General features: G+C 40.2%; 1 protein-coding gene across 4 annotated transcripts in view; it reads left to right on the top strand.

The window, feature by feature from the left end:
* The window catches only part of Ptprz1 (protein tyrosine phosphatase receptor type Z1), a 178,652-nt gene extending 154,207 nt beyond the window's left edge, over nt 1–24,445 (top strand). For 2 of the 4 annotated variants that reach the window (XM_085840797.1, XM_085840796.1), the window contains 12 exons: nt 494–628; nt 1,957–2,091; nt 4,751–4,914; nt 6,468–6,603; nt 8,306–8,452; nt 13,652–13,745; nt 14,081–14,154; nt 15,578–15,706; nt 17,021–17,167; nt 21,138–21,280; nt 21,993–22,128; nt 23,460–24,445. In XM_085840797.1, coding sequence (XP_085696923.1) covers nt 494–628; nt 1,957–2,091; nt 4,751–4,914; nt 6,468–6,603; nt 8,306–8,452; nt 13,652–13,745; nt 14,081–14,154; nt 15,578–15,706; nt 17,021–17,167; nt 21,138–21,280; nt 21,993–22,128; nt 23,460–23,600 — 1,581 coding nt within the window. In that variant the 3' untranslated portion in view covers nt 23,601–24,445. The remainder of the gene's footprint in view (nt 1–493; nt 629–1,956; nt 2,092–4,750; nt 4,915–6,467; nt 6,604–8,305; nt 8,453–13,651; nt 13,746–14,080; nt 14,155–15,577; nt 15,707–17,020; nt 17,168–21,137; nt 21,281–21,992; nt 22,129–23,459) is intronic. The other 2 variants (XM_085840799.1, XM_085840798.1) reach the window with 1 other exon arrangement.
* Nucleotides 24,446–27,852: the final 3,407 nt, after the last annotated feature.

Here is a 27,852-nt window from a genome sequence, read left to right as displayed (position 1 = left end):
GCACCAGGTGGGGAATGATGCTTCCGTTTTGTAGAGATGATGGGTTAGAACAGTGTTTGCAAAGTGTCAGCCCAGCACTGTTTGCTCCTTAAGAGACAGCTGGTAACGGTTATCCAGGCTCGGTGTCCCCAAGAAAAGGAAAGAGCCCATAATTCTAGCACTTTCTTAACTCTACACAACTGAGCTTCATTGACTGAAAAACATTTTGAAATATCACAATTAAGGACAAGACTTGAAGTACAGTAAATACTTTTGGACCAAATGCACCTGGAGTAAGGTGCAAGCCTGTGGTCATCTCAAAGATAACTCAGTATTTTATACAAAAGTTAAAGTCGAAGGCAAATTGCTGTCTTTATTAGTGCTATCATTCCACTGCTTTGCAAGTTCTTTGGGCAATTTTTTGATACTGAAAAGAGGGTGCCGACATTAGATTCCAGTTTTAAATGAGCATGTGATTCAGGTACCAAGACACACTTGTGACTTGTTTCTTCAGGGTTACAACAGACCAAAGGCTTACATTGCTGCCCAGGGTCCACTGAAGTCCACAGCAGAAGACTTCTGGAGAATGATCTGGGAGCATAATGTGGAAGTCATCGTCATGATCACAAACCTCGTGGAGAAAGGACGAGTACGTAGTCAGGAGTCAGGACCCCTCTGCTATCAGCTAGGAGTGTTTTTAATCAGTTCACTTTATTTTGTTTCATTTTCTGAGGCAGGGTCTCATGTAACTGAGGCTTACTGTAAACTCTCTACAATGTTGATTTTGATTTTCTAGTCACTCCTCTGCCTCTGCCTCTGCCTCTGCCTCTGCCTCTGCCTCTGCCTCTGCCTCTGCCTCTGCCTCTGCCTCTGCCTCTGCCTCTGCCTCTGCCTCTGCCTCTGCCTCTGCCTCTGCCTCTGCCTCTGCCTCTGCCTCTGCCTCTGCCTCTGCCTCTGCCTCTGCCTCTGCCTCTGCCTCTGCCTCTGCCTCTGCCTCCCAAATGCTGGAATGACAGAGCAGCGCAAGTATTTCCAGCTACTTCTAATTTCTGATATAATCAATATTAGAAAGCAGAATGAGTGAGGAAAGGCAATCAGCATTCTTTCTAATTATTTGTACCTTATGTTATATGTATGGGTGTTCTGCCTGTAAGTACAGGTATGCACCAGATGCATCTTCTGTGGAATTCAGAAGAGAGCACTGGATCCCCAGACACTGGAGTTACAGCTTGTGAGTTGCTATGTGGTAGCTAGGAATTTGAACCTATGAAACAGCAACAATTGCTCTTAACCACTGAGCCAGCTCTCTACCCCCATTCATCCTAGTATGCATCATGACAACTCAAAGGAAACTGTTGACATTATCAATCGAAATGCTCCATCATTAGGAATCAAGCTGTCTGCTTCCTCAATGCATTCTTCATAGTGTAAGACAGAGTGAAGTGAATTTCAGTGAACAACAATGAAGAGCAAAGTATGTTTCAATGCATGGAACCTAGATTCGAAGGCAGAGCTCCCTGCTTCACTTTCCTTGTTTGAAGGGAAGAAATCAGGACTAGATCATCTGAGATTTTTTTTTCAGACCTTCGATCTCTGTCATCTACAACTAATTTATCATCACCTAGAAAAAAAAGAGACACTAGTTAAAAAGTTTAGGATGGAGCTAGGGAAATGTTTCAGCTGTCATAAGTGCTGGCTGCTCTTACAGAGGACCCAGGTTTCAGTTCCAGAATCTACATGGCAGCTCACAACCATCTTTAGTCCCGAGGAATCCAGTGTCATTTTCTGGCTTCTGTGAGTACCAGACACACAAGAGATGCATAGAGATATATATGAAAAATACTCATACACAGAATATAATATACAATAATAATAGTCCGTTCATGTCACTGTCCCAAACCTTTACTTATTTCAAGAGTGACATGCACATTGGATGCTGGAAACATGAAAATGACATACTTATTTTTCCTTTTACAGAGAAAATGTGACCAGTACTGGCCTACTGATGGTAGTGAAGAATATGGGAGCTTCCTAGTCAACCAAAAGAGTGTCCAGGTGCTTGCTTATTATACTGTGAGGAATTTCACCCTAAGAAACACAAAGTTAAAGAAGGTGAGTGTTTTACGGTTTCTCCTGCTGTGATAAAACACCAGAACCAGAAGCAGCTTGCTGAAGAAAGGGATTATTTCCGTTTACAATTCTGTGCAACAGTTTACTGTTGAGGAAAAAACAGCAGAAACTCAAGGCAGAAGCCTAATGCAGAGGCCATGGAGAAAAGCTGCAGGTGCGCTTATTCCATGGCTTCCTCAGATTGCTTTCTTATACCCTGGACCACCAGCCCAGTGTTGGTACTGCCCACTATCAGCTGGGTCCTCCATCAATCATCATTAAGGGATATACCAGACTCTTTACCCATAAACCAATCTGGTCCAGTATTTACTCAAGTGATGTTCCCTCTTCCAAAATGACTCTAACTGTGTCAAGTTAACATAAAAATTATTCACTAAGTTATAACTAATGGGAATATACCCCCCAGTAGTGAACTGATAAAACATGGAGTATAATTTCACAACGAAATATTATTTGGCCCTAATTAATAATATGTCATTTTAGACAATTTGGATGAATCTTGAAAACAATATGTTAAGTGATATAAGCCAGAAGTAGAAAGGAAAATGTGGCATGATGTTATTTATATGTAGATTCCAGGAAGTTAGACTCCTGGAAATAGAGAGTAGAATGGTAGCTACCAAAGTGAGAAAAAAGAACCATAGTGGTGTTGACCAAACAGTGCAATAAGAGATCAGTAGAGAGAGCTATTGTATAATATGGTGGTTAAAACTTAAAAGGATGTATTACAGACTGAAAATATTCTTAGGGTAGATTTAAGTGTTCTCACTGAAAAGTGTGTGAGATAATGCATATGTTAATCAGCTTATTTAGTAACCCACAAGGTTTCCAAAGCTAAAAGATGTTTATACTATATATATACATCGTAGTTCCTATCTGCCCAATTGAATAATTTCAAAAGTAAAATAAATGATAGATTGTCATCTGGTGATCATCATTTGATAATTTCAAACTTTACTTAAATATATGTGTGATTTTCCTTGCTGGCTTTTTGTTACTGTGATAAAACATTGACCAAAATGAGCTTGGAGGAAAGGAGATAGTTTTCTGACTCCTTGTTATCAAGGGACACCAGAGCAGTAACTGAAGCAGAGGTCACGGAGGAATACCACTTGCCTGCTTACTCCCCTTTGCTTGCTCAGCCAGATTTCTTATACAGCCTAGGGCCACCTACCCATGGATGCCTACAGTAGACTGGACCTCCTACATCAATTATCAGTTAGAAAATGCCCCCCAGAGACATGTCCACAGGCCAGTCAAGAAGAGGCAATTCGTCAGGTGGGGTTCTCTCTTCCTAGTTGTGTCAAATTGACAACCAAGATTAACCATCATGGTGGAAAAAGCAAATTTAGAGTTAAATCTGGATAGTTAATGGTACAGAGAGCTCTTAACAAAATGAAATCTTAAATCATCCCAGTGATTTCTTCCTCGTGGCTGAGGATCATCTATACCTTTAGAACCAAAAAGTCATGGTATAGTAGGCTGGTAGATGAAAAATAATTCCTGACCCATAGAGACACTTCCACAGTATAGCCCTGACATAATCCCACTACCCACCTAAAACAGGTAGGAATTAAAATCAGTGAGGCAAATATACCCAGAGAAACAATGTGTCCCTTGAGATTTTCACAAGAAATAGGACAACTATGAATAATGGATGGATGGATAGATGGATGGATGGATGGATGGATGGATGGATGGATGGATGGATGGATGGATGGATGGATAGATGGATGGATAGATGGATGGATAGATGGATGGATAGATGGATGGATAGATGGATGGATAGATGGATAGAAAGATATTGATAAAGGTGAATGAGTTGTTAAATAATTGATAGATAGACAGATACATATATACATACATACATACATACATACATACATACATACATACATAAATACAGAGAGATGATGATGATGGTGGTGGTAGTGGTGGTGGGGATGGTGGTGATAGTAGTGGTAGTAATGACCGTGGTGGTGGTGGTGGTGGTTGTAGTGATGGCTGAATCGATAGAAGTGGATGAGTGAGTAGATGGACATTAATGGATGAGTATGGTTCATAAGATGGAATTTTGGGTTTAGATTGACTCATGTAATTTTGGAAATGACCAAGTGTGAAGTCTGTGGATGTGAGTAGAAATTCAAGTCAGGGTTGTCCGAGTGAGAGTCCAAATCATCAAGACTTTAGTTAGCTTCCCAGGGGGGTTTCTGTGCTCAAGTTTTGAAAAGCAACCAGTCTTCAGGAAACCTCAAGACTTGGCTTTCAAAGACTCAGCTTATTGGGTCAGTCTCACATCGAGGAATCACATAGCTGTTTTACCCAATCCACAAATTTAAACTTTAACCACATCTAATAAAATCAGAAACCACAATAAAATCAAAGACTCCCACAAAACTGATGACAACTGCCTTGCTAAATGGGCATATAAAGTTGACTGTCATAAATAACATGAATGTACGTGTGTATGAACATATATTCTTATCAAAATAAAACCCAAGTATGTAAGGTAAAATGTATGATAATTAGCTTAATTTAGTCATGTCACAATGTATCCATGTTTCAATATATGTATATATGCTGGACAACATAAATATGCATAATTCTTATTTGCTGCTATCAGCTGTCTGAACTCTTCCAGGGCTCTCAGAAAGGAAGATCCAGTGGGCGCCTAGTCACACAGTATCATTACACCCAGTGGCCTGACATGGGTGTTCCCGAGTACTCCCTGCCCGTGCTGGCTTTTGTGAGAAAGGCTGCCCAGGCCAAGCGCCATGCAGTCGGGCCAGTTGTTGTCCACTGCAGGTGAGTCTCAGAGCTGTTCTCTGAAACCTACAGAGCTTCTTAGGCTGACACATGAGGATTCAAGGAACAATTTGTACCAAACTAGAAACGACTTCATGCAACAGGAGAAGTGAAATTATATCCCCATCCGCATAAGGATTGATCAGTAAGAGCGTGTGTAGTAGATTCGCTATTGGAAGGCTAAAGGCTTCAGAGAGGCAGGTATTGAATTGTTGAATTGGATTTGAACTTATTAATGGTGAGATAGACAAAGCACTTCTTCGTTCTTAAACATCTATTTGCAGCACACAACACCATAATATAAGACTTTCAGTGCTTAAAATATCGTTCCTGGTCTGACTTAATCTGTTATACAGTCATCATGCCAAATTTATACTAAAGGAGGGGCACTCAGACTTGGAAAAATTTAGCAAGATAACCTGACTTTTTCAAAATAATTTGACCCTCAAATCCCTGTCTTGTTTTTCCAACTTCTTGAAAGTCACGTTGATTCTATTAAGCAATCCACTGCTGCCCGGGAACTAGAACTTTCAAGAGGATGCTGATAAATAGAAATGACACCATTAAGAGAGGTGGGGGCAATTTGTAGGAGCTATGCCACTCTTGTGGTTTGAGGTTAAAGGGATAGAAGTTACTACTGACCAAGTGTGGCCAGCGTCCTGACTACAAAGATAGCTTTCATTTCTCTATTCAGTGCTGTGCTAAGGCAGTGCCTGTGTTTTTGCAGAAATGGTTGTCTGCCTTGGACACACAGCTAGCTCCTCGGACACATTCTAATCACCTAGTTGGGCTTTTTCTCGGATAAAGTTGGACAGGTTGATCTGCAGAGTTTTGTTTTTATCTGGTAGCTTCTTGACAAACCAAGGAAAACCAAAGAATGTGGAAAACAAGCTTCTGAAGGTCAGGGATTGTCTCCCAGAGTAGGGACAAGGACCTGACTATTGTGCACAGCGGTGCTAACTCTCTTTATAGTATTTGCGGGGACAGTTGAGAAGCCCCGCCTGAGGTCTGTCCCTCAGACTGAGGCTTTGAAGAAGGAGGGCGATAGTGGGACAGGGCTTGTACTTTAGTCCTTGTGGTCTCACTGAAACAAAACTTTCAGCTGAAAGCCCCATCAGATTCTTTTCTCTCGTTAATGTCAAAACCTTTGTTTGCAAACATGCCGACCTGGAACAGACCCGAGACCTTTGCCTTTCAGAATTTGCTGAAGCTGACGCTTCCATTTTTCTCAGACTAAATGTCTACTTTACTTACTGTCACCGTAGAGTCGACAATCACCAATAACCGTAGGAACTACTTTTAAAGCACCCCATGGAAGTAGTCGGGTTGCCCTGCTGTTTGACTCGCAGCAGAAACAAACCCCAAAGCAAACTTTGTTTAAGCACTATGCTGCACTGCCACACCGTTTATAGTTTTAGATTGCTAAGTTTGTGCATGACTTCCTGGCTTGGGGAAGGAAGCTGCTTTTATCAACATGACAACTAAATAATGACCTCCTTTTACACTCCTTCTGTGCTTGACATTGACAAATTCCTTTCTGTTTGTCTGTTCAGTGCTGGCGTGGGGAGAACAGGGACATACATTGTGCTAGACAGTATGCTGCAACAGATTCAACATGAAGGAACCGTCAACATATTTGGCTTCTTAAAGCACATTCGTTCTCAAAGGAATTATTTGGTGCAAACAGAGGTATTGTTTTTTAAAATATGTCTTTATTCATCTAAGGTGTGGGAGTGTCACTGAAATCTAGGTATTTTATTCTCTGAGGGTAGCCATAAAGATGGACTACTTATAAGAAGGGTAAAAATGACAGAAACGTATTTGCTATGGTCTGAGGTCTGAAGTCCATCAGTGAAGTGGCCCTTCAGAAGCTTGAAGAGGTGAATGCTTTCTTGCCTTGTTCTGGATTCTCATGGCTACATATAACCTTAATCCTGGGAACATTAGTCTAATCTCTCCCTCTGTCTTCTTACGGCTATCTTCCTTCTGTGTCTAAATTTCCCTCTACTAATATGAATGCCAGCCACTGCTCTCTGATAGTTGAATTGAAAAAAAAAATGTATCATGTCTGTAGTGCCCCTATTTATAAGACCATATTTAGAGATATTTCTATGTTGAGTTGCAACTTATCTTTTAGGAGAATGCAATGCAACCTATCACATTAAATTGCAAATAAATCACAGTTAGGCCAGCAAAATTCTGCCCATGTAGGTACAAAAATGAGGACTATCTTCCATATATCATTAATTATGGTAAAGAGCCAGAATCAGTAGAACAATCAACGTGCTAGCAAACACCTAAAGCTGCTCAACATGGGTAGTTAATGGATTCAGTTTCTTCTATTTAAAATACATGGTCATATACAAGGCAGGACAGAGTTTACAAATCTGTGTTATTCTCTCCTGCTTTCAAATAAAAGTGATCATAGAGTAACAGCTATGATATGACCCTAAGAACAACCAGAAATATGTGACTAGTCTGAAACAAAAACAAACCAAAATCACTTTCCATCACTGAAATAATTTTCTGTCAGACAGAACTAGAGAAAAGTCCCATTAGTGAAATATAAGAGAATCATTAGATACAAACTAGACAAGCCTGAACCCAACTGTTCCAGTTTGTTCTCTGTTGCTGTGACAAGACGCTAGTTGAATCCAGTTTGGGGAGGAAAGGTTTTATTTTAGTTTACAGATTACAAACCCCATGCAGGGGAGACAGGACAGAAACTGAAGCAGAGACTCTTGAAGAATGCTGGCTTTCTCATCCCGTGGTTTCCTCAGTTACCTTTCTTATACAGCCAAGACCCACCTACCCAGTGACTGTTTCACCCACAGTGGGATGGGTGGACCTTCCCACATCCATTCACAAATAAGAAAATGCCCCTCCCCCCACACACACACACGCTCTCACAGAGGCAAATCTGAGGGATGCAATTCCTTGATTGAGATTATTCTCTTCCTAGCAATGTCCCGTTAGTATTGTGATGATGATGTACCTAACCAAGAAACTACTCTGCTCCCATGTGACAGACTACTAGGAGAATAGCCACTAGAGCAAGTCCACCAGAAGCCCTGGATTCTAGGGAGTGCCCCTCATAGGAAAGTGAGCTAAAGATGTAAGGAAGGCAGAGGATTTGGCTTTGCCCTTCCAAGCCTTCTGTCCTACTTCCAATCTACCAAGAATGTGAGAGACAAACAAAGGAGGAATAAGAAGAGGGTGTTTCTGCATGGGCCACCTCCTCTCCTGTCCACCTTCCTACCAGGCCTCATTAGCACAATTCACAGCTATTTTGTTGAACTCTAGCTTTCTGCCCAAACAAAAGTTTCTCCATTTGTACCGAGATGTCTGTGAGAAAATGTAAAGCGGTGTTTCTCTCATGATTGTTTTCTAGGAGCAATATGTCTTCATTCACGATACACTGGTTGAGGCTATACTCAGCAAGGAAACAGAGGTACCTGACAGCCACATTCACTCCTATGTTAATACACTCCTCATACCGGGACCAACAGGCAAGACAAAACTAGAGAAACAATTCCAGGTGAGTTTGCTTGCTCAAATGCCTCTCGATGTCACCACAGAACTGAACGTCACTGTAGCTCCTCATTTGACTTGACAAGGCCAAGTGGAGGAGCTCGGAGTGCTGCCAGAATAATGGCTTTGTGTTTGAACCACCCTTGTTCCTTACAATAGGTTACAGTGCCACACGGTAGATTTTAAAGAGATGCTTAATTCTGAGTAAAAAGAGGAAAAGTTGTCAGAAATCCTAGACTAACTTTGACAAATGCAGACACAGCCCAGGAAAGAAGGACATGAAGAATAACGGAATGAACAGACAGAACTCACAATACAAACTGGATAAGTGCTCTTTTGGCTTTGAAAAAACCAGACCACTTCAGCACAAGTGTAGTGGCTCAGGCTGTTCCTGCTACTCTTTGAAACAGCCTGTGTCTCACTTGAAACCCTTGGACTAAAGTAGGCCACCTACTTACAATAGCTTCCTCAACCCTAGTTTCTCCCACTCACCTGTCTTGAGATAGAAAACCAGAGTGTTTGTGGAGGGGAGGCATGATTTGCTCCAAACTTCCAAAACACAAGCTTCCTGACTTTCAGAAGTTACTTTGCAAAGACTTCAGAAAGTGGGTGTTAGCAGTCCTGCCTCTCATCGCATAGAAAGTACAGAATGAGAGCTAAGATTTCTCTGCACACAACCCTATACTATCCTCACACTGAGGGTTTCAAGAGAAACAGGGCTAAGGAAAGAATACCTAAGAAGGATTTAAAAGATCCAGGGCAAGGCTAAGAAGCATCAAACCTTTTTTTAGACTATTTGCCTAACCTACAGCAGAGTATGCTAACTACCATCAGTCCCCTGCCTATGACCACGGAACTGCCTTCTGTGCTCTGGGAACACAAAAAGATTGGGGTATCGTCTAATCATAGAACTCATTTGCAGAAAGATATCAGGCCTTGTTCAGCAGAACTATGCAGATCGAGATGCTTTGGAGACCGTATGCAGACTAGGTTCTTAAAAAAAGAAAAAGAAAATCATGAAGATGAAGTTTGAAGGAGCCCTTTTGCAGAGATGAAAGACCATCCTGGCAACCCAAGTTTACATTTATATCCCCTGTTGTCAAGAGAACTCTCATTTAAGTATGACTCACCGGCTGCATGGTAACCTAAGAAAATTGATATGGCTTAAGCTGAATAATCGAGGATTTAAATAGAAATACAACAAATATTGAATATAAAAGAGAGAATTTGACCTTTTTGTTTCTGTTCACAATACAAATAGGAAATGCAGATATAAAGGTATACTGTTTTATTTTTAAAGAGCAATATTCATTCAAGTTCCTAGGAAGAAATTTTTCCTTGAGACAAATCGCATGCCTATTCCATAATATTTATCAAATACCTACTAGTTGCCAGACTTCAAGGTTTAATGCCGAACTGTAAACTCATGAGCTAGGCTATGGCTCAGTTGATAAAGTGCTTACTGCGTGAACATGAGAGGATGCATCTAGATCCCCAGGCCCATGGATAAAAGCGTCACACAGTGGTGTAGTGCCTGTAATCCAGTACCTACAGAAGAAGGTGCAGGAGCACCTCTGGGGCTTGCTGTCTCAATCAGTCTAACTGAATTGGTGAGTTCCTGATTCAGATAGAGAATTCATGTCCAAAGAAATAATTGGAAAAAAACTGAGGATACCTGATGTCAACCTCCAGCCTCCACATGCACACACACATGCACACGCACACACACACACACACACACTATAAACATGCATGTAAAAGAGCAAACAATAAAGGAGGAGCTAGAGAGATGGCTCATCAGTTAGGAGATTTGAACTGCTCTAGCAGAGGACCCATGTTCAATTCCCAGCACCAACGTTGGGCAGCTCATAACCACCTATGACTCCAGCTTTAGAGAATCCAGCCCCCTCTTCTGGAATCCTCAGATATCTGAACTCACATGTGCACATACACACACACACACACACACACACATAAACTAAAATATGTATTAAATATATTAAAATATGTCCAGCACCCTCTTCTGGAATCCTCAGATATCTGAACTCACATGTGCACATACACACACACACACACATAAACTAAAATATGTATTAAATATATTAAAATATGTCCAGCACCCTCTTCTGGAATCCTTAGATATCTGAACTCACATGTGCACATACCCATACACAGACACAGAAAATGCATACACACAAATTAAATTATATAATATATATCATATATACTAAAAGATATCTTAAAACAATGAAAATAACACACTCAACTCCCACTCTCAAGGTGCTTGCAGCCTAGTGAAATATACAGATAAGAAAGTAGGCAAAGACAAAACTGTGGAAAGCACCACAGTGGAAGAAAAGGATGCTATAGGTGCACAGGTAAAGGTACAACTTAGGGAAGAATGTGTGCATCCATAAGAGAACTTGGTGTTTAGCTTATAGGACATTACATTTGGAAAGGAAAAAAGACAAATGTAACGGCTCAGATTCTGTTAACTGGGAGGGGATGATGTCATTTCCTGTGACAGAGAACTCAAGAGAGAAGGTGCATATTTGCAGGATGTGATAGAGGACAAGATGGTCAGATCAGTCCTATGTCTACATAACTCTGAAGTACTAGAAGCATACTAGCAAGACTTTCATTATTAAATGGAACTACTGAGGTACAGGGTTCTACAGATAAAAAGTTTATCTGGGATTGTGATTCTATGGATACATAGTCCAAGAGCCACATATGATCAAGACCGTCTTACTGAATGGAAATCTTAGGTTCTTTAGAACATTAACTGGGTATATAACAAGTAAGTGTGTGTGTGTGTGTGTGTGTGTGTGTGTGTGTGTGTGTGTGTGTGTGTGTGTAAAAAACTCTGTACCTCTTTTATAGCTACTAAGATTCATTCATAAGAGCTCTAGCCTAACGACTTAATGTAATCTTAGTCACTTCCCCAAATCTGCCCCTCTATACACCATAGGTGACCTCAGCTTTCACACTCCCAATACTTCTCAGTACAGACTAAATTTAAACACACGAAGCCCTGGGAAACACATTCAAATCATAACCAAACCATAATAACAGAAGATGCTTCAGTTAATGTGTATAGTAGGCAACTCACCACTGCATCTAAATGGTAACAGATCAGTCATGGAGAAAGCATCTGGCCAGCTTGGAACTGGATAAGCTGGTCACTAAAGATAAGATGAGGTGTTTAAGAAGGCTTGGGAGAAGGGATGGAGAGACAGCCCAGTGGTAGAGCTCTTACCTAGCACAGTGTCCTAGGCTCAAATGCCAACTGAAAAAACAAAACAGAAAGAAAATAAGAAAAAGCAGGTAAGAGGGAAGATAAGAGGATAAATGGAAGGCATGAGAGTAAGAGATAGTGAGAAATAAAAGAATCTAAAGAAAGTAAGGTTTCAAGAGGAGAAAATGAATAGAAACAGCAAACACTAATAACACTTGTGGAAACGTCAGTAGAGCTCTGGCCTGGTCACTGATGACCTCTGGGATGGTTATTGCATTGAAGGCACATAACTGAGTTAGAAACCAAAGAAAAGGCCACAGCAAGAAGCAAGCTCAGGGGGCTGGAGAGATGGCTCAGCAATTAAGACTGAGTTAAATTCTCAGCAACCGCATGGGGTGCACAACCATCTGCAATGAGATCTGATGCCCTCTTCTGGTGTGTCTGAAGACAGCTACAGTGTACTCACATACATAAAATGAATAAATAATTTTTTTAAAAAAGAAGCAATCTCAGGAGAACAAGAAGGCCATTAGAGGAAGAGACGATTAGAGAAAAATATATTGACATTAGGGCTGCTGAACACATGTGGCATGCACACAGATACACATATAAACACACACACACAACATACACACACAGATATGAGCTTGCTTCTTGCTGTGGCCTTTCCATGTATGATGCTTGGCAATAAAGAAATAATAAAGATAGCTAGATAGCTACTAGGAAATGTGAGCTTAGAGAATAAGACAGATTTTATGTTTCTTATTTTGATTTGATTGTGGATTTTTTTGTTGTTGTTGTTAGTGTTGTTTTGTTTGTTGATTTTTCAAGACAGGGTTTCTCTATTAGCTCTGTCTGTCCTCATACTCTATTTGTAGACCAAGTTAGCCTTGAATTCACAGAGATCAGCCTGCCTCTGGCTCCCAAGAGCTGGGATCAAAGGTGTGCACTGCCACACCCAGCCTTGAGTGTGTTTTAATAAGAGGTAGATGAGCTTCCTTAAAAACTAGGGGAAGTAAGCAAATTCAAATAAGCAAAGTTCCATGTGTAAAGAGATAAGATTGAGGACACAGGTGAAGGAATGGGTTCTAAAACAGGAAGACCTTAGTGGTTTACAGAGAGGTTATACTTAGAAATGAATGTACAACCTCCAAGATGTCCTTGATGCAGGTAGGTGTAAGTATTCACAAACACAATAGAGGCATTCGAAGGCTGATGCCTTACACCTGGGATCTCTGCCCTAAAGATCCTGAGGCATAAGGACTGCCACAAAGCCGACGTCAGCCTGGCCTAAGAGTGAGACCCTGTTTTATGAAACATGATCATAAATTAGAAGTATTTTCTAAATTTAAAAACAACTATAAGTGGGAACATGGAGGAAGACATAAGCTTTGCCAGAGTTTTAAAAAACAAAAACTTCCAAACCTTGGTAGAAAAAAAAAATCTCAGTGGAAAATTAATTCATCTAGTTTATTGAACACATAAATATTTGATACCAAGATAGTGTATACATAAACACTTATCGAGTAGAATCAGTAAAATAGAATTTGGGGTTTCAGTGACTGAAAACCACCAGTATCCTGGAGCATCCTAATGAAGTAGTTTGTAGGATTCATTTCAAAAATTAAATAACTATTTAACACTTGTGAGAGTACATAGAAGAAATGCAAGGTGCACACCCACAGAGGAAGCCATCAAGGCAAGCCTGTAGGGTAAGCCACCAAGACACACTCACAGAGGAAGCCATCAGGAAGATCCTCTCAAGATCAAAGGGCTTGAAATACAGCATCGAGGCTTCTGAGGCTTCAGTCAAAAGGGGCTTGCTTGAAAAAAAGAACCCCTGGCATCTAAAAAGTTGATTATGTTTCCAGCAAATGTCATTCCTTTGTTGAGGTGTGTCAGTGTGTGCTTGGGGACCTGGGTGAAGTGCATGACATGACCTGCCCATTTCCTTGCCTCCCTTGTCAGCTTCTGAGTCAGTCAAATATTCTTCAGAGTGACTACTCTACAGCCCTGAAGCAGTGCAACAGGGAGAAAAACAGAACATCCTCCATCATCCCTGGTAAGTCAGACTGAATCTTACAAAACCAACTACTCAGTTTTTAATTTCCTTAACAAAACACTTCTATGGCTCTCAGTAATAATTGTGTGTACTAATTATGTTATGTCTACTGTCATATTGTTCTAGTTACACCCAGTACTTGATTATATTAAAAATAACTCAAATCTTTGAAGTCTTATGAAAAATTGGAAAGTTTAACTGTAACAATTAGTTTAACCGTCGAAGGTATTCATTGAGAAATGCAATTGTACTTTGCATTTGGGAGTTGTTGTTGGGGGTGGGGATGGATCAGTGCAGTGAGCATGTTTGTTTACCTGCAATGTTCTGTGTTCCAGTGGAAAGATCAAGGGTGGGCATTTCATCCCTGAGTGGGGAAGGCACAGACTACATCAATGCATCCTATATTATGGTAAGTCAGAGACATCGTGGGAGAATCTACAAGCCCATCTGTGTTACCAGAATTAATAGTAGAGTGTGCTCCTGGATGCAGCAACAGCACCTATCCAATACAGTCAGTCCAATACACTGACTATGGCACACACTCTTCAGTGGCCAGAGTAATAGCAGCATACCTGAATGTTTTCATATGTTCTGGGACTGAAGAAACCTCAATAGAAAACCATAAGGAAATCCGGCGTTCCAAATTCACCACTCAGAGCTGATGAGTAGACATAAAACGTATTTTCATTCACCCAGGCACAGATCTGGGGCAGAGGTAGGATAGAGGACTTCAATAGAGTCCAAATTCACTAAAATTAGCACACCAGGTTTGCATTACAGTTCTTCCCTAAGTACTGGGTTCATTTACACTATTGGATTTTTTTCCTTCTGCATTGAGGTTGTTGGAGGGACAGGTCGGTGCTTCGGTGGCTTTTGTGTGCCCTTTATTGCTATCTTAAGATAGTCAGTCATACAGCTTGATTTCAAATGAAAAAAAGTCCTAATGTTCATCCCCAAACCACTGTTCTAGTCAGCCAGCAAAGAAATGACCCAAGAAGATGCGGGAAACAAGGAGATATGTGGTTACCACTGTCTAACACCCACCACATTTCAAATGAACCCATTGGGGTTAGTGAAAGATCACACTACAGGAGGAGAGTTTCGAGTTCAGTAAACAGCATGTAAATCATTTGATTCCGTTACACCAGTTTCCAGGCTTCATACATATAATCATAGAGGACCTTTCCCGTGATTCCTCTCATAGGGGAGGCAGCCAGGGGCCAGGACATGGAAGGTGACCTGGGGTGAAGAGCTGTGAGATTCAGTTCTTTGAATCCCAGGGCTTTTGGACAATAAGGATTATAAACTCTGCCATGGATTTACACTCTGGCATCTAGTGCAAGAGACACTTTCACAAGTGGTTTTGGCCCATCAACTTCTAGAGGTCATGTCACTTAAGGTAAATGTTTCCATAGCACTTAACTTCTTATAACCAGTTTAACCACCTTTAAAATGAGGATGATAAACCGGGTGTGGTGGTGCACGCCTTTAGTCCCAGCATTCGGGAGGCAGAGGAAGGCGCATTTCTGAGTTCGAGGCCAGCTAGTCTACAAAGTGAATTCCAGGACAGCCAGGGCTACACAGAGAAACTCTGTCTCAAAAAAAAAAAAAAAAAAAAAAAAAAAAAAAAAAAGTATGATAGTTCTATCTCATAGATTCCAGAACAGGAAGAAAACTGTACCTAGCATATAGACACTGGCCAGTAAATGTTGGTTGTAATACAGTATTCTTTCAGCATTCGGTCTAGAATTAAATACACTACTTTAATATAAAACCACATTTCTCTGTTTAGTCATATGTTGGGCTCTTCTCTCATGTCTTTGGTTCTGTAGGGTTATTACCAGAGCAATGAATTCATCATCACCCAGCATCCCCTGCTGCACACCATCAAGGACTTCTGGAGAATGATATGGGATCATAATGCCCAGCTGGTGGTTATGATTCCAGATGGTCAAAACATGGTAGGTCATTTTTTTTTGTTCATTTCTTATAAGGAAAATAGATTACAATAGCCAGAAGCCTATCATTACAAACAAAAACATTATTTTTTTTTTTTTTTTTTTTTTTTTTTTTTTACAGCTAAAAGACTCAGTGGGGTCATGCTTTGCTGGACTGGATTGGTTAAGCAGTTCCATTGAGTCAAAGTAGTAAATGAGAGATTTAAATGAAGTAGATTAAAGCTGCTAAATATGCATTTGTGGCACTGCTTAAGCACCACAGGAATGCAACCACAAATGACAGCAGTTTATACAGACCTGGTTGCATTTTTTCAGATAAAATATATAGTATTGTATTGAAATTTCCAGTTAAGCCTCTCATTTTTTTTTTATTTTATTACTTTATTTACAATTTCACGAAAGCACAGCTCAAGAAGTAGTTATGTCCTCTTAATAATGTCAGCCAAGGCTCTTTTATGACAGAAAGACTTAGGAAACTTTTAGATTTATGCTTTGAGGATCTCATCCATGTATACAACAAAGTAGGACCATACCCACCCCCAACTCAGATTTGCCAGCACACACCTCTTCAAACTTGATTTTTTTTTTTTTTTTGATAACTTACTACAGTTACTGTTGGCCCTATAAACAAGGGTATAGCACTAGGCATGGAACATGGGCATCTTACAAGTGGCCATCGCACCATGAAGAATGAATCTCCTTCCCCGAGCTACTCTCATCTGCTATCTGCTCATAGCTTCTCAGCTAGAGTGGTGAGGGGAGTCCCCAGATCTTCCTCTTCCTCTCTTTCCCGTGGTGGAGAGATTTATTTATATATGTATATATATATATATATATATATATATATATATATATATATATATATATATACTTGTAAAGGAAAGGACTCTTCAGAACCACAGTGTCAGTGACGCATCCACCCTTCTATATCAGTCAAAATCAATATATGATTTGAGCTTGACAAGTATACTTAACTTTTGTACTCAGTTCAAGTATCTAAAGTCACAGAGATTCCAAGTCGTGCTAGAAATTGGTGCCTTCTTGCTTCAGTCATCCTACTCAGTTGGCAGTTGTAGAAGCAGCAGGCTTACTGAGGCTACTGATGTGCCAAGAGCATAGAATGTCTTGTGGTAATCTGGGTTATGCGATGTTTTATTACACTGGATTAGTAGTACTTCAAGGACATTTTAATAGTAAATTTTGTTATTCAAAGGAAATTTTGATTTGAAATGTCTATGCCAAGCATTTGATCTGATTTTCCAATCATACCAATGAACTGTTTCATGAAAATCTATGTTCTCCCTTGGCCTTTCTCAGGCAGAGGATGAGTTTGTCTACTGGCCAAATAAAGATGAGCCCATAAATTGCGAAAGCTTCAAAGTCACGCTTATGTCTGAAGAACACAAATGCCTTTCGAACGAGGAAAAACTGATCGTTCAAGACTTCATCTTGGAAGCAACACAGGTATGAAGGGAACCAGGTTAGAGGAAGGACTTCACTCCTGCTCATGGGTGAGATGTGCGATGACTTGGGAGTCTATTAGAAGTGGAAAAGGACTATGACTTCTTACAAATTGAGACAATTCCAGAGATATTCCTATATGTATCATTTTTACTTCCAAGAATCTGACAGAATCATCAGGGTACTAGTCATTGATAAACTATACAATTCTTAACTTCTGTGTACGCAGAAAAGCACAAAGATTTCTCTTTTACTCCAAATTGGTTGCCGATAGGACTTAGGTTGAAAGTAAACAAACAAAAATAATTGTAAATCTCTTTTCTTTGAGATTTTTTTTTCTGTAGATGGGTCTTTGGCCTGCTTGTATGTCTGTATACAACATGCATGCCATGTCCACGGAGGCCAAAAGAGGGCATCAGATCTACTAGAACTGGAGCTGAGAATGGTTGTGAGCAATCATGTGTGTGCTAAGAATAGAACCCAGGTCCTCTGGAAGAGCAGCCAGTGCTTGTAACTGCTAACCTATTTTTTTCAGGCCCTAGTTCTAATTCTTATTTTAAAACCAGCACTTCTTGCCATGCTTTCTCCTATAGGTGCCCATACTTAGTAAGAGGGATTACTTTAAGAAAATACTCATTAGATACCCACTGTCTTGTCATGCACATTATTCTAACCACCCCCATTGTCCACCTCAACCTTAGGAAATACAGCTGTCTCCTAGTGTTATACAGAAAGCACACTATACCATAAGTATCCAGGATTGATTCCAGTTCAGTGCATCTCGGATGTGTAAATCAAATGACACTGGTGTCTGAATTTCCTGAAAGCCAGCCTGGGAATGAGGGGACATTCTCAAGCAGTGGTCAGGAAAGCAAGATGAAGTAGGCATTTTCATGCACTTTCATAGCTACTGTGTCTTACATGTCATAACTCTTGAGTTCAATGAAGAAATAGGTAAAATTTTATGCTGTGTGGACCAGACTCATTTCAACTTCCAGGAAGTTTGTTAAATGTCTAAAGTCAAGATTTGGGAGATTGTTAATTATTTTTTATAAAGATTATTTTTAACATATCAAGTATTATATAATAAAATAATGTTCATAAGGTATATATGGTATATTGAAGTGATACACTGAATGATTTGTTGGCTACTGAGTTCAATAAAGGACCACAGCCTTGACCTTTGACCAAGATGCTTCATCTCCCACTCAGCCATCCTATCCTTTCTCCAGGTACAGTGGCCTCTTCCCCAAGCAGTGTTTACTCATCTCTGGATTTACCTCATAATTTCACCTTTTATCTCTGTTTCCTTCAAGACTACATTGTTTTGATCTTATATTCTGACCGTTACATGAATTACATGTATGTTTTCAAATATTTGTTGCCTTCCCTCATTATAATATTGATGACACTTATTCACACAACTGGGTATAACTCAAATCTGTTTGCATTGGCTGTTAACATATTCAGGGTGCTGAGATTTCTTTTTCTATCCAAAATTGGGGTACTACTTGTTTGAAGTCGGCTTCATTTTGTTTTGTTCAAAATTTGCAATTATAAATGGTACCTGACTGAATATGTTTACCTACACGGAATTGTTTCTTGGGTTCACCTAGGGATACTTTATGGGTTATTGAAAATGAGACCCTTCGGGAGGCAGAGACAGGCGAATTTCTGAGTTCGAGACCTGCCTGGTCTACAAAGTGAGTTCCAGGACCGCCAGGGCTATACAGAAAAACCCTGTCTCGAAAAAAAAGAAAGAAAGAAAGAAAGAAAGAAAGAAAGAAAGAAAGAAAGAAAGAAAGAAAGAAAGAAAGAAAGAAAGAAAGAAAGAAAGGAAGGAAGGAAGGAAGGAAGGAAGGAAGGAAGGAAGGAAGGAAGGAAGAAAGAAAGAAAGAAAGAAAGAAAGAAAGAAAGAAAGAAAGAAAGAAAGAAAGAAGAGAGAGAGAAAGAGAGAGAGAGAGAAAGAAAGAAAGAAAGAAAGAAAGAAAGAAAGAAAGAAAGAAAGAAAGAAAGAAAGAAAGAAAGAAAGAAAGAAAGAAAGAAAGAAAGAAATTGAGACCCTTCAGTTTTTTCAGTGTTATGGATGTTTTAAAAGTGTCCTACTGAGATGCCTCTCATTTACAGCTCTTGAGAAATCTGAAGTCTCCTCATCATTGCTTATGTTGAGGCTGAAATGACTTTTTAATTTTGCCTCACTTGTTTTAATTTTTCTTATTGAAAATGAAGGTAAATACCTTTCCAAAAATTTAATGCCCATTGCATTGATAATTCATTTCTAGTAGTAGGTCCTCAGGAGTTTTGTCCAAATTTCCATTAGCACCTTGAAATTTTATTTGCTTACTTGTGTGAGGTCTTTGTATAGTCTAAGTATTAACCCCATTCCAGGTACACATGTTGCAAATATTCTTTTATGTAATTTTAGCATTTTTAACTTTTTGTAACTGAAAGTTTACAAGTTTAATTAATGTGGGGTTTACCATCCTTCCCATTCATTTTGTTATAAAGAATCTATCATTTTGGATTCATTGTTAACAAATCCTGGTGGAGGCTAAGGAAGCACTTCAATTGCAGAATGAACGTTTAGCCTACAAGGATCCCCAAATTCTAGGCTTTGCACCAAAACCAAACTGGGAACCAAAACAAGATATGTCTGAAATTAAGACACCTACATAGCATTGTTTACTGAATATTCTCTATTTTTCCTTTAGTTTTTATATTGCATTGGGCATGTCAAGAATGCACTTTCATTATTAGCCATGTGATATTATTGTCCTAGTGACCTCGTGCTTACAGACAGCAGTATCAGCTATGACTATGTGTATATGAACCTGTTTCTAGCATTACTACTTCCTTCCACTGAGCTCTTTGTCAATCTCCCTGCTGACCTGGAAATGCCTTCATTCCAGCTTATAATAATTCTTGATATCAGATAAGCCAATAACCCATCATGGTTTTCTTTGTTAATAGTACTTTGGTTGTTTGGGAAGTTTACATTTACTACATAAAATTGATTCTGAAACATTTGTTTTCAAATATAGCATCTCCTTAAGTTCACTTTAGGAAACTGGAAGTCAGAGGCTTATTTCACTGTGACATAATCTGGTTAATCACACAAAAAGTAATCGAGACTAGAGTTCCCCAGATGTTTTCTTATTGTGTTGTTTAATCTCATTCTGATGAGTACTGCTGATGTTTGATGGTCTCTGTGCTCTTTTCCAAACAAATTTTAACACGGAGATTTCCTTTTGTAACTTAAAATTGAGCAGTGCAGACACATCTTTAAGGCATGCTTTCATGGTGTATTAGCATTGGCATGATTCCCTCACAAATAACAGTTTTTCATTAATTAATTTATTTATTCACTTTATATCCTGATCAAAGCCCCTCTCTCCTTTCCTCCCAGCTCCACCTTATATCTCCCTCCGTCCACTACACTGGGGGTGGGGTGGGACTTGAGAAGATGAATCAGTTGGTAAAGAGCTTGCCACTGAAGCATAAGAACACGAGTTCAATTCCAAGCATTGACATGAAAGTCAGGTCCAAGTGGTACTGGGGAGGTAGAGGTAGGAAGATACCAAGTGTTTGCTGGGCCAACCAGTCTAGTGCAAACCAGTAAGCTCCAGAAGAAAGATTCTGTCTGTCTTAGAGAATGTGCTAGAGAAAAACTAGACATTTAATATCAACCTTTTACCTCTGTGTGTACCTACATACATGTATACACATGTACAGCCCCACCCACAAAGACCTAAGAAGGAGATAAGGTTTTATCCTGGTGAATGGATTCGTGGTTAATGTCCCACTATAATTATTTTCTCCTTCCAGGATGAGGGATGAACTACAAATAAAGCATGCATTATTTCTATCATTTAGCTTCAGTTTCTGAATTTCCCACTTATTCTGGCTCATGATAAACTGCCACTAGCCAGGCATTACTCCTTTAAAAACACTGACTTGTTCTTTCTTCTCCTAGGATGACTATGTGCTGGAAGTAAGGCATTTTCAGTGCCCCAAATGGCCAAATCCGGATAGTCCCATTAGTAAAACATTTGAACTTATAAGTATTATCAAAGAAGAAGCTGCTAACAGGGATGGGCCCATGATTGTTCACGATGAGTAAGTCTCAGGGTCTTAGTCATTGAGACCTCTGGATATGTGCATGCCTCTCTTGTCTGCTGACCAGCCTGATGCTTTGTGTCCATGTGTTGATTCAGCAAGGATGGATTAACTGATTCTTATCATCAAAGGTGACACAGAATATCATGCCTCCCTGCTAACTCCTGGTGAAGGCAGAACACCTGTGTCTCAACACTGGAATCTTCTCTTAGGTATTGTAGTCGGAGCCTTTGCTGAGATGAGACAATGCTTCAGTACTGGACTTTTAAAGGAGCTAATGTAGGACACGTCACAGCTATTTACTTCTTGGAAAGGAGTAAAAATGACTATTGTTTGGTAGTTTTTGTTGTTGTTTCTGTTTTGCATAAGAGAGCAATCTTTAGTTCATAATTTCTTCTGTTTCTATGACAGTGAAAAAGGCTAGAATTATGCTAAATACCTATTCTGTAAGGTAGATAGTTTATATATTATAACCTCAGCCAAACATTTTCTGTCTGCCTCTTTCAAAGAATACAAATAACGAGGCATAATTAAACAGTAAAACATTTTATAAAGGATCTTGTTTTTAATGCACACTTGGCTCTGTCCCCAATTCAATGATAATTCTATGCACAATAAAAAGAAATAAAGGCAAGCCATCTCTAGGCAGCTCTGAGTTAAAAGTGTATCTGATGCATCTGATGGAGTCTTTGTCCTGTCTCTTTACTGCAAGGCACGGGGGAGTAACAGCAGGAACTTTTTGTGCTCTTACAACCCTTATGCACCAACTAGAAAAAGAAAACGCCATGGATGTTTACCAAGTAGCCAAGATGATCAATTTGATGAGGCCAGGAGTCTTCACTGACATTGTAAGTGGTGGACCTCGCCTTTCACTGTTGAAATATCACTTTCTGGATGTTACTAAAGGTTTTTTTTTTTTTTAATCACATATAAGAAAGGTCACAGAGGCTGGTAGGTACCATTAGCTCATAGCATTCACACTGAATTACCAGTATGAACTTTGCAGAAGATTGGCAGATTAAAAAACCTTTAGTCACTCAGAGCCCTTTTTATAAAATTCGTTGTGACTCTTAAAAATACCTGCAGTGGAATTACCAACCAATTGGTTTGTTCAGCAAGCTGAAGAGTTATATTCCAGAGGTTCAAGTTGAAGATTCATTGAACAGCCAGAGATATATCTCAAAAACTTAAATGTTAGACCTATTCACTTTTTTTTTCCTCAAGCCGAGCCCAGTTTCTGAAGTTAACAAATAACTAATTCATGGGTGCTTTTAAGAGAAAAAAGACATGTATAGTCAAGAATGAGACACAGCCAGTACTTCTGGTTTCAAGGTTTAGTTTAGAAATAACCTGAAAGTTGCTATTATTGTGGCAAAATAATAGGAAGCTTGGTGAGAGTCTTGGGTACAGACGTCAAAGTCTTGGGGTCACTGTCAGCTTCTTAGCTGAGTACAGAGAAGGGCCTTGTAGAGAGCTCACTGAGGAGCATGGCACCCCTTTTCTCAAGGCAGGCCATCAAGCCAGACAAAATTGCAGGGAGGGAAAAACATTTGGTGAGCAGTGTGTTCCTTGGTGATAAAGCAGCCACTGTTGAGCACTCTCCATAGATAGACAGAAGCATTTGATTACATAGCAAGTAAAGGAAGAGAAAGGAAACCCTGAGTTTTGAGGGTTAGTAGAATGCTTCCCTAACATGCACAGGGAACTAGTTTTGATCCGAATAATCACATAAATTGGATAAAGAAAACATGTCTGTAGTCTTCTCACTTGGGAGCTACATAGTGAATTCAAAACCAGCCTCAGATCTATAAAAAAGAGAAGAAAGAAAGGAAAGATGTTGCTCTTTTAAAAGCTATAGATGCTGAACACAGATGAAGTTTATCTGCACTGTCTTCCAACTCCAGGGAACAAAGGAACAAAGTACTTACCACTGTCAAATGTGCATGGCCTTTTTTTCTTTACATTCAGTGGCTATTATCTCATTGCAAAGAGATTTGGGGTTAACCAAATAGATACAAGTAAATATACAATGGGCACCTGACCTGAGTACAAGCCCATTAAATCAATTCTGTGCCCTTACATGAATGGTTCTAAAGTGTGTCTAAATCAGGCCTGCTTTTTGCAAACTCATGCCTCTGTTGAACTTCCTGTCTATATTCTCCCTTCCTGTGTTTTCTAGGAGCAGTATCAGTTTCTGTACAAAGTGGTCCTCAGCCTCGTCAGCACAAGGCAGGAAGAAAACCCATCCACCTCTCTGGACAGTAATGGTGCAGCTTTGCCTGGTGGAAATATAGCTGAAAGCCTGGAATCTTTAGTCTAACGAAGAAATGGTGTAGGACATCCCTCATCCATGCATTGTCTCTTTCTAAAATTAGAAAAAAAAATGAATCCAGTTCTGTTATTTGTTTACTTCTTGTGACCTGACAGTAACTAATTCTGCTGCCAAATTGACACAATTAACAACGTGTGCCTTTTTGAATGACTTCTTATAATTCACTTATTATGTTTGAACTAAAATGATTGAATTTTACAGTGTTTCTAAGAATTGAATTGTGGTATTTTTTTTCCATATTGACTTTAACAGAAAAAAAATCAATTTGTAGATAATAGGAAACACCAACCTTGGAAGATATTTGTTCTTAAGTGTCAAATTTTTAGCTGTATTTGTAGCAATCATCACATTGGCTAGAAATATAACTTTTAATATAGTAGATTGTAAGTAAACCACTTCATCCCGATAATAGTCAACATTTTACAACTGCAGTATTCACCTGAAGTAGGAGTGATAGTAACTTATGTAAATACTGCTCTGATGTCTCCATGGACCAAATTTATATTTATAATTGTAGATTTTTATATTTTACTACTGTGTGAGTTTTCTAGTGGTGTACTTGAGTTTAAAATGTAGCTTACTCTCTGGTCTTACTTACTCTACATGTCTTCTAAAACTGTAAATGTGTTATCCAAGAAACTAACCCTGTTTCTGCATGTCATTTTAACTTTTGTGAAAATAGAAAACCACTTGTTTTAAAAGATGTTTTTATGAGAATAACACCTCACCAAACATTCCTTACATGGTTTTTATCTGAGAAGTTGCAAAAATAAATATAAATATTGCTATTAACTTGTGTTCACTTGTGGAATGTTGTAGTGACCTGTGTGTAGTAGTGTAAAGATATCTTCTATTCACCTGTTGTAATTGTTTTCTCAGAGGTTTACTGCTGACTAAGCTCATCCTTTCTAGTTCTTTCCAAACTCTGGCTGGCTGGTTCAACTCAGCACTTCTGGCTCAAAACTCCTCTCCAAATTGACTGATTCAACCTGGCTTCTCTCAGCTCTGCTTGGCTCTGCTTGACCTCAAACTAACTCTGGCAACTTGTTTTAATCTTCTGGCTCTTTATTATCTGGCTTCAACTGTCTCCCATGACCTGCACTGAACTGCGTGAACTCACAAACAAATTCAATTCCATTGCACTGCCCTGACTACCAACGGACTCAACTCCCTATTTACTGATTCTCTCTCTCCTTGTGCTGGTCTTAAATGGCTTTCCTCCTCAGAGTTGAGCATATCTTATTTCTGACTCATTCTGTCAAATCTTTCTCTGATTCATCACTTTGTCTGCCCCTCAATTACACATCACTTTCAAATATGGCTGCTTCCTTCTACAGACTAATTTTGCCTTAAAGGTCTCTACTAAGGGCATGGCTGTATTCCAGTCAGATCACACAGACCTTGGTCTCTGGATGTGATCCCTTGCCAGAGCAGACATATAGCCAGATTAAAGTTTCTTTACATGGTAGAAAATTGTGAACACGGGTCCCACTGAAAAAAAGTGGAAAGCCCAAAGAAATGGAACAGAGTATCACGCTCTGGTTCCCAAACTGCGTACTCTGTGATATACAGGGATCTCACAAAATTTTATGGTTTTGAGTAACACAGCAGCTGGTGCTGCCACTACAAAATGTGTCATTAAATGTATCATTGGGACCCACTTGCTCAATAAGCAGAACCATTTTGTATTTCTTTTGCCTTATAGGATCGCTGTGACCTGGATATGCATGACTTCCAAAACCCCATGTGCTGACATTCTCACCCCTAGGAGGACAAAGAGAAAGGGGTTCATCATGGTAGGGAAAGCATGGCAACAGGAACAGGAGACTTCTGGTCACTTCAAATCTTTAGGCAGGAAGAAAGAGAACAGGAAATACTTCCTGGTTATGAAGCTTCAAGGCCTGGTCCCCCTAACTCACCTCTGCCAGGAAGGCCTCATCTCCTAAAGGTTCCATAACTTTCCAGAACAGCACCACAAAGTGCCAAGCCTGGCATGGCCCTGTTGGGGACAGAGTGACATGGTACCCCTGGGACAGGGCCCTGGTGTGAGCCTCCATGAGTGTAGATGGCTGCTGTGGGCATAAGGCTTATTTTTGTAATAATATACATATTTTCACATTCCTCTGAGTAATGTCCTCCCTGTTAACGTTAATGATGCCATGATAACCAAACTGCACAAGTCTAGGAGCTGAAAGTGTGAATAATGTCTCAGCAAAATGGTAAAGGCTGGGACCTTCAGGACAGCCCTTAAGGCTATGGAAAAGAGCTCCAAATATATAAATTCAAAATATATATATAACTTCTTAACTATGTAAAATATAAGGATGCAGTATGAATTATGAGGGGCTTCACTAAAGGAACAAAGGCAGCTAGCTACACAATGAGCGAGCTTGTCAGAAATATACAAAGGCAGACAGGTTCCTAAATTCAAGGTCAGTCTGGGACACAGCAAGGTTAGGCCCAGGTGTTGTAGAAAATGGTAATTTCTGTGTAGGGCCTCACTCAACTAACTTATCTTCTGTGGTTAACAAAGGCAGACAGATCTCTACATTCTTTTGAAATGTTAAGAAAAAAGGTATGCTGGCTGTCCCTTAAGAATCAAAGAGGGGCCCTCAATGGAGGAGCTAGAGAAAGTACCCAAGGAGCTGAAAGGGTCTCAACCATATAGGAGGAACAACAATATGAACTAACCAGTACCCCATGAGCTTGTGTCTCTAGCTGCATATGTTGCAGAGGATGGCCTAGTTGGCCATTATGGGAGGAGAGGCCCTTGGTCTTGCAAAGATTATATGCCCCAGTACAGGGGAATGCCATGGTCAGGAAGTAGGAGTAGGTGGATTGGGGAGTGGGGGGTGGGTATAGGGGACTTTTGGGATGGCATTTGAAAAGTAAATGAAGAAAATACCTAATAAAAAATTGTTTTTGAAGAATCAAAGGGCTGGAGTCACAGAATGCTGATTCATTAGATAATCAAAGGAACTTGGAGTAAATGACTGGATTGATATGCAATATAAAAGACTGGGCTTTTGGTCTGCATGAGATGAGCTAGCAAAAAGAGATAGCAGTTCTTTAGAATTTTCTCTAGTGAGAGCCCAGTGTTCTGGAGATTTCTGGAGAGCAAAACAGCTCTTCAAGAATTTTTTTCTTATCAGGACTTCAAACTTTGTCAAAAAGATCCATTAATTTTTTACAGCAGCTTTTTTTTTTTTCTGACTTTGGTCAGAAAAGCCATGTGCTATCCAGATAGCTTTTAGAAGTTTTACTAGTAGAGAGAACTGTCTCACCCTGAGAGTTTTTAGAATAGCAAGAAAAAGCCGGCTAGAGCAGAAGAGAGAGGGAGAGGGAGAGGGAGAGGGAGAGGGAGAGGGAGAGGGAGAGGGAGAGGGAGAGGGAGAGGGAGAGGGAGAGGGAGAGGGAGAGGGAGAGGGAGAGGGAGAGGGAGAGGGAGAGGGAGAGGGAGAGGGAGAGGGAGAGGGAGAGGGAGAGGGAGAGGGAGAGGGAGAGGGAGAGGGAGAGGGAGAGGGAGAGGGAGAGGGAGAGGGAGAGGGAGAGGGAGAGGGAGAGGGAGAGGGAGAGGGAGAGGGAGAGGGAGAGGGAGAGGGAAAGCACAGTCTGGAAAGACATTTCAGTAGAACCTAGGCCACCAGCTTGGACCCACAATTGACTTTGAGTGGTTCTTTTGGCCACACCCAGACACCCCTTCTCTCAGAACCCCTCTCCATGCCCAGGCTGGTCCTTGGTAACAGTGTGTTCAAACACAAGTCTATGAGGAAGATTTTATATTCAAACCACAATAACATCCTTAAGTAAAAGAGAACTGAGAGAGATCCCTGCAATTTTCCATTACATGAGATTACAGTAAGAAGACTACAGCTGTGTATAAAAATATTAAGTTCTTTTGAGCTCAGGAGGGCTGGCCCTACCACTCCCCTGCCATGAGATGGTATGGGCACAAAGAGGATGCCATGACTACCTCATTACCTGAGGCAGTTGGGAGAGGCAGTTGGGAGAGCAGGTCCTGTACCTCATCTGTGCAACATAGTAGAGCTGACCCTGCTGGGGTTGGGGTGGGTGAGCCAATCTTGAGGGCATGAGAGCAGGAGAGCTGGCCTGCCCCTTGCTGACTGTAGGTTTGGATGAGCTAGCTGGGGCAGTGCTGAAAAGCTCACCCTGGTACTGAGGGTGCAGGATAGCTGGTGGGCTGAATCACTCAGCTACCACATAGGCGATGATCCGGGGC

The sequence above is a fragment of the Mus caroli genome, unplaced genomic scaffold, assembly GCF_978045245.1.
Source record: "Mus caroli unplaced genomic scaffold, Mus_caroli_1 scaffold_7, whole genome shotgun sequence".
NCBI lineage: Eukaryota > Metazoa > Chordata > Mammalia > Rodentia > Muridae > Mus > Mus caroli.
This window is presented reverse-complemented; position numbering and strand designations above follow the sequence as displayed.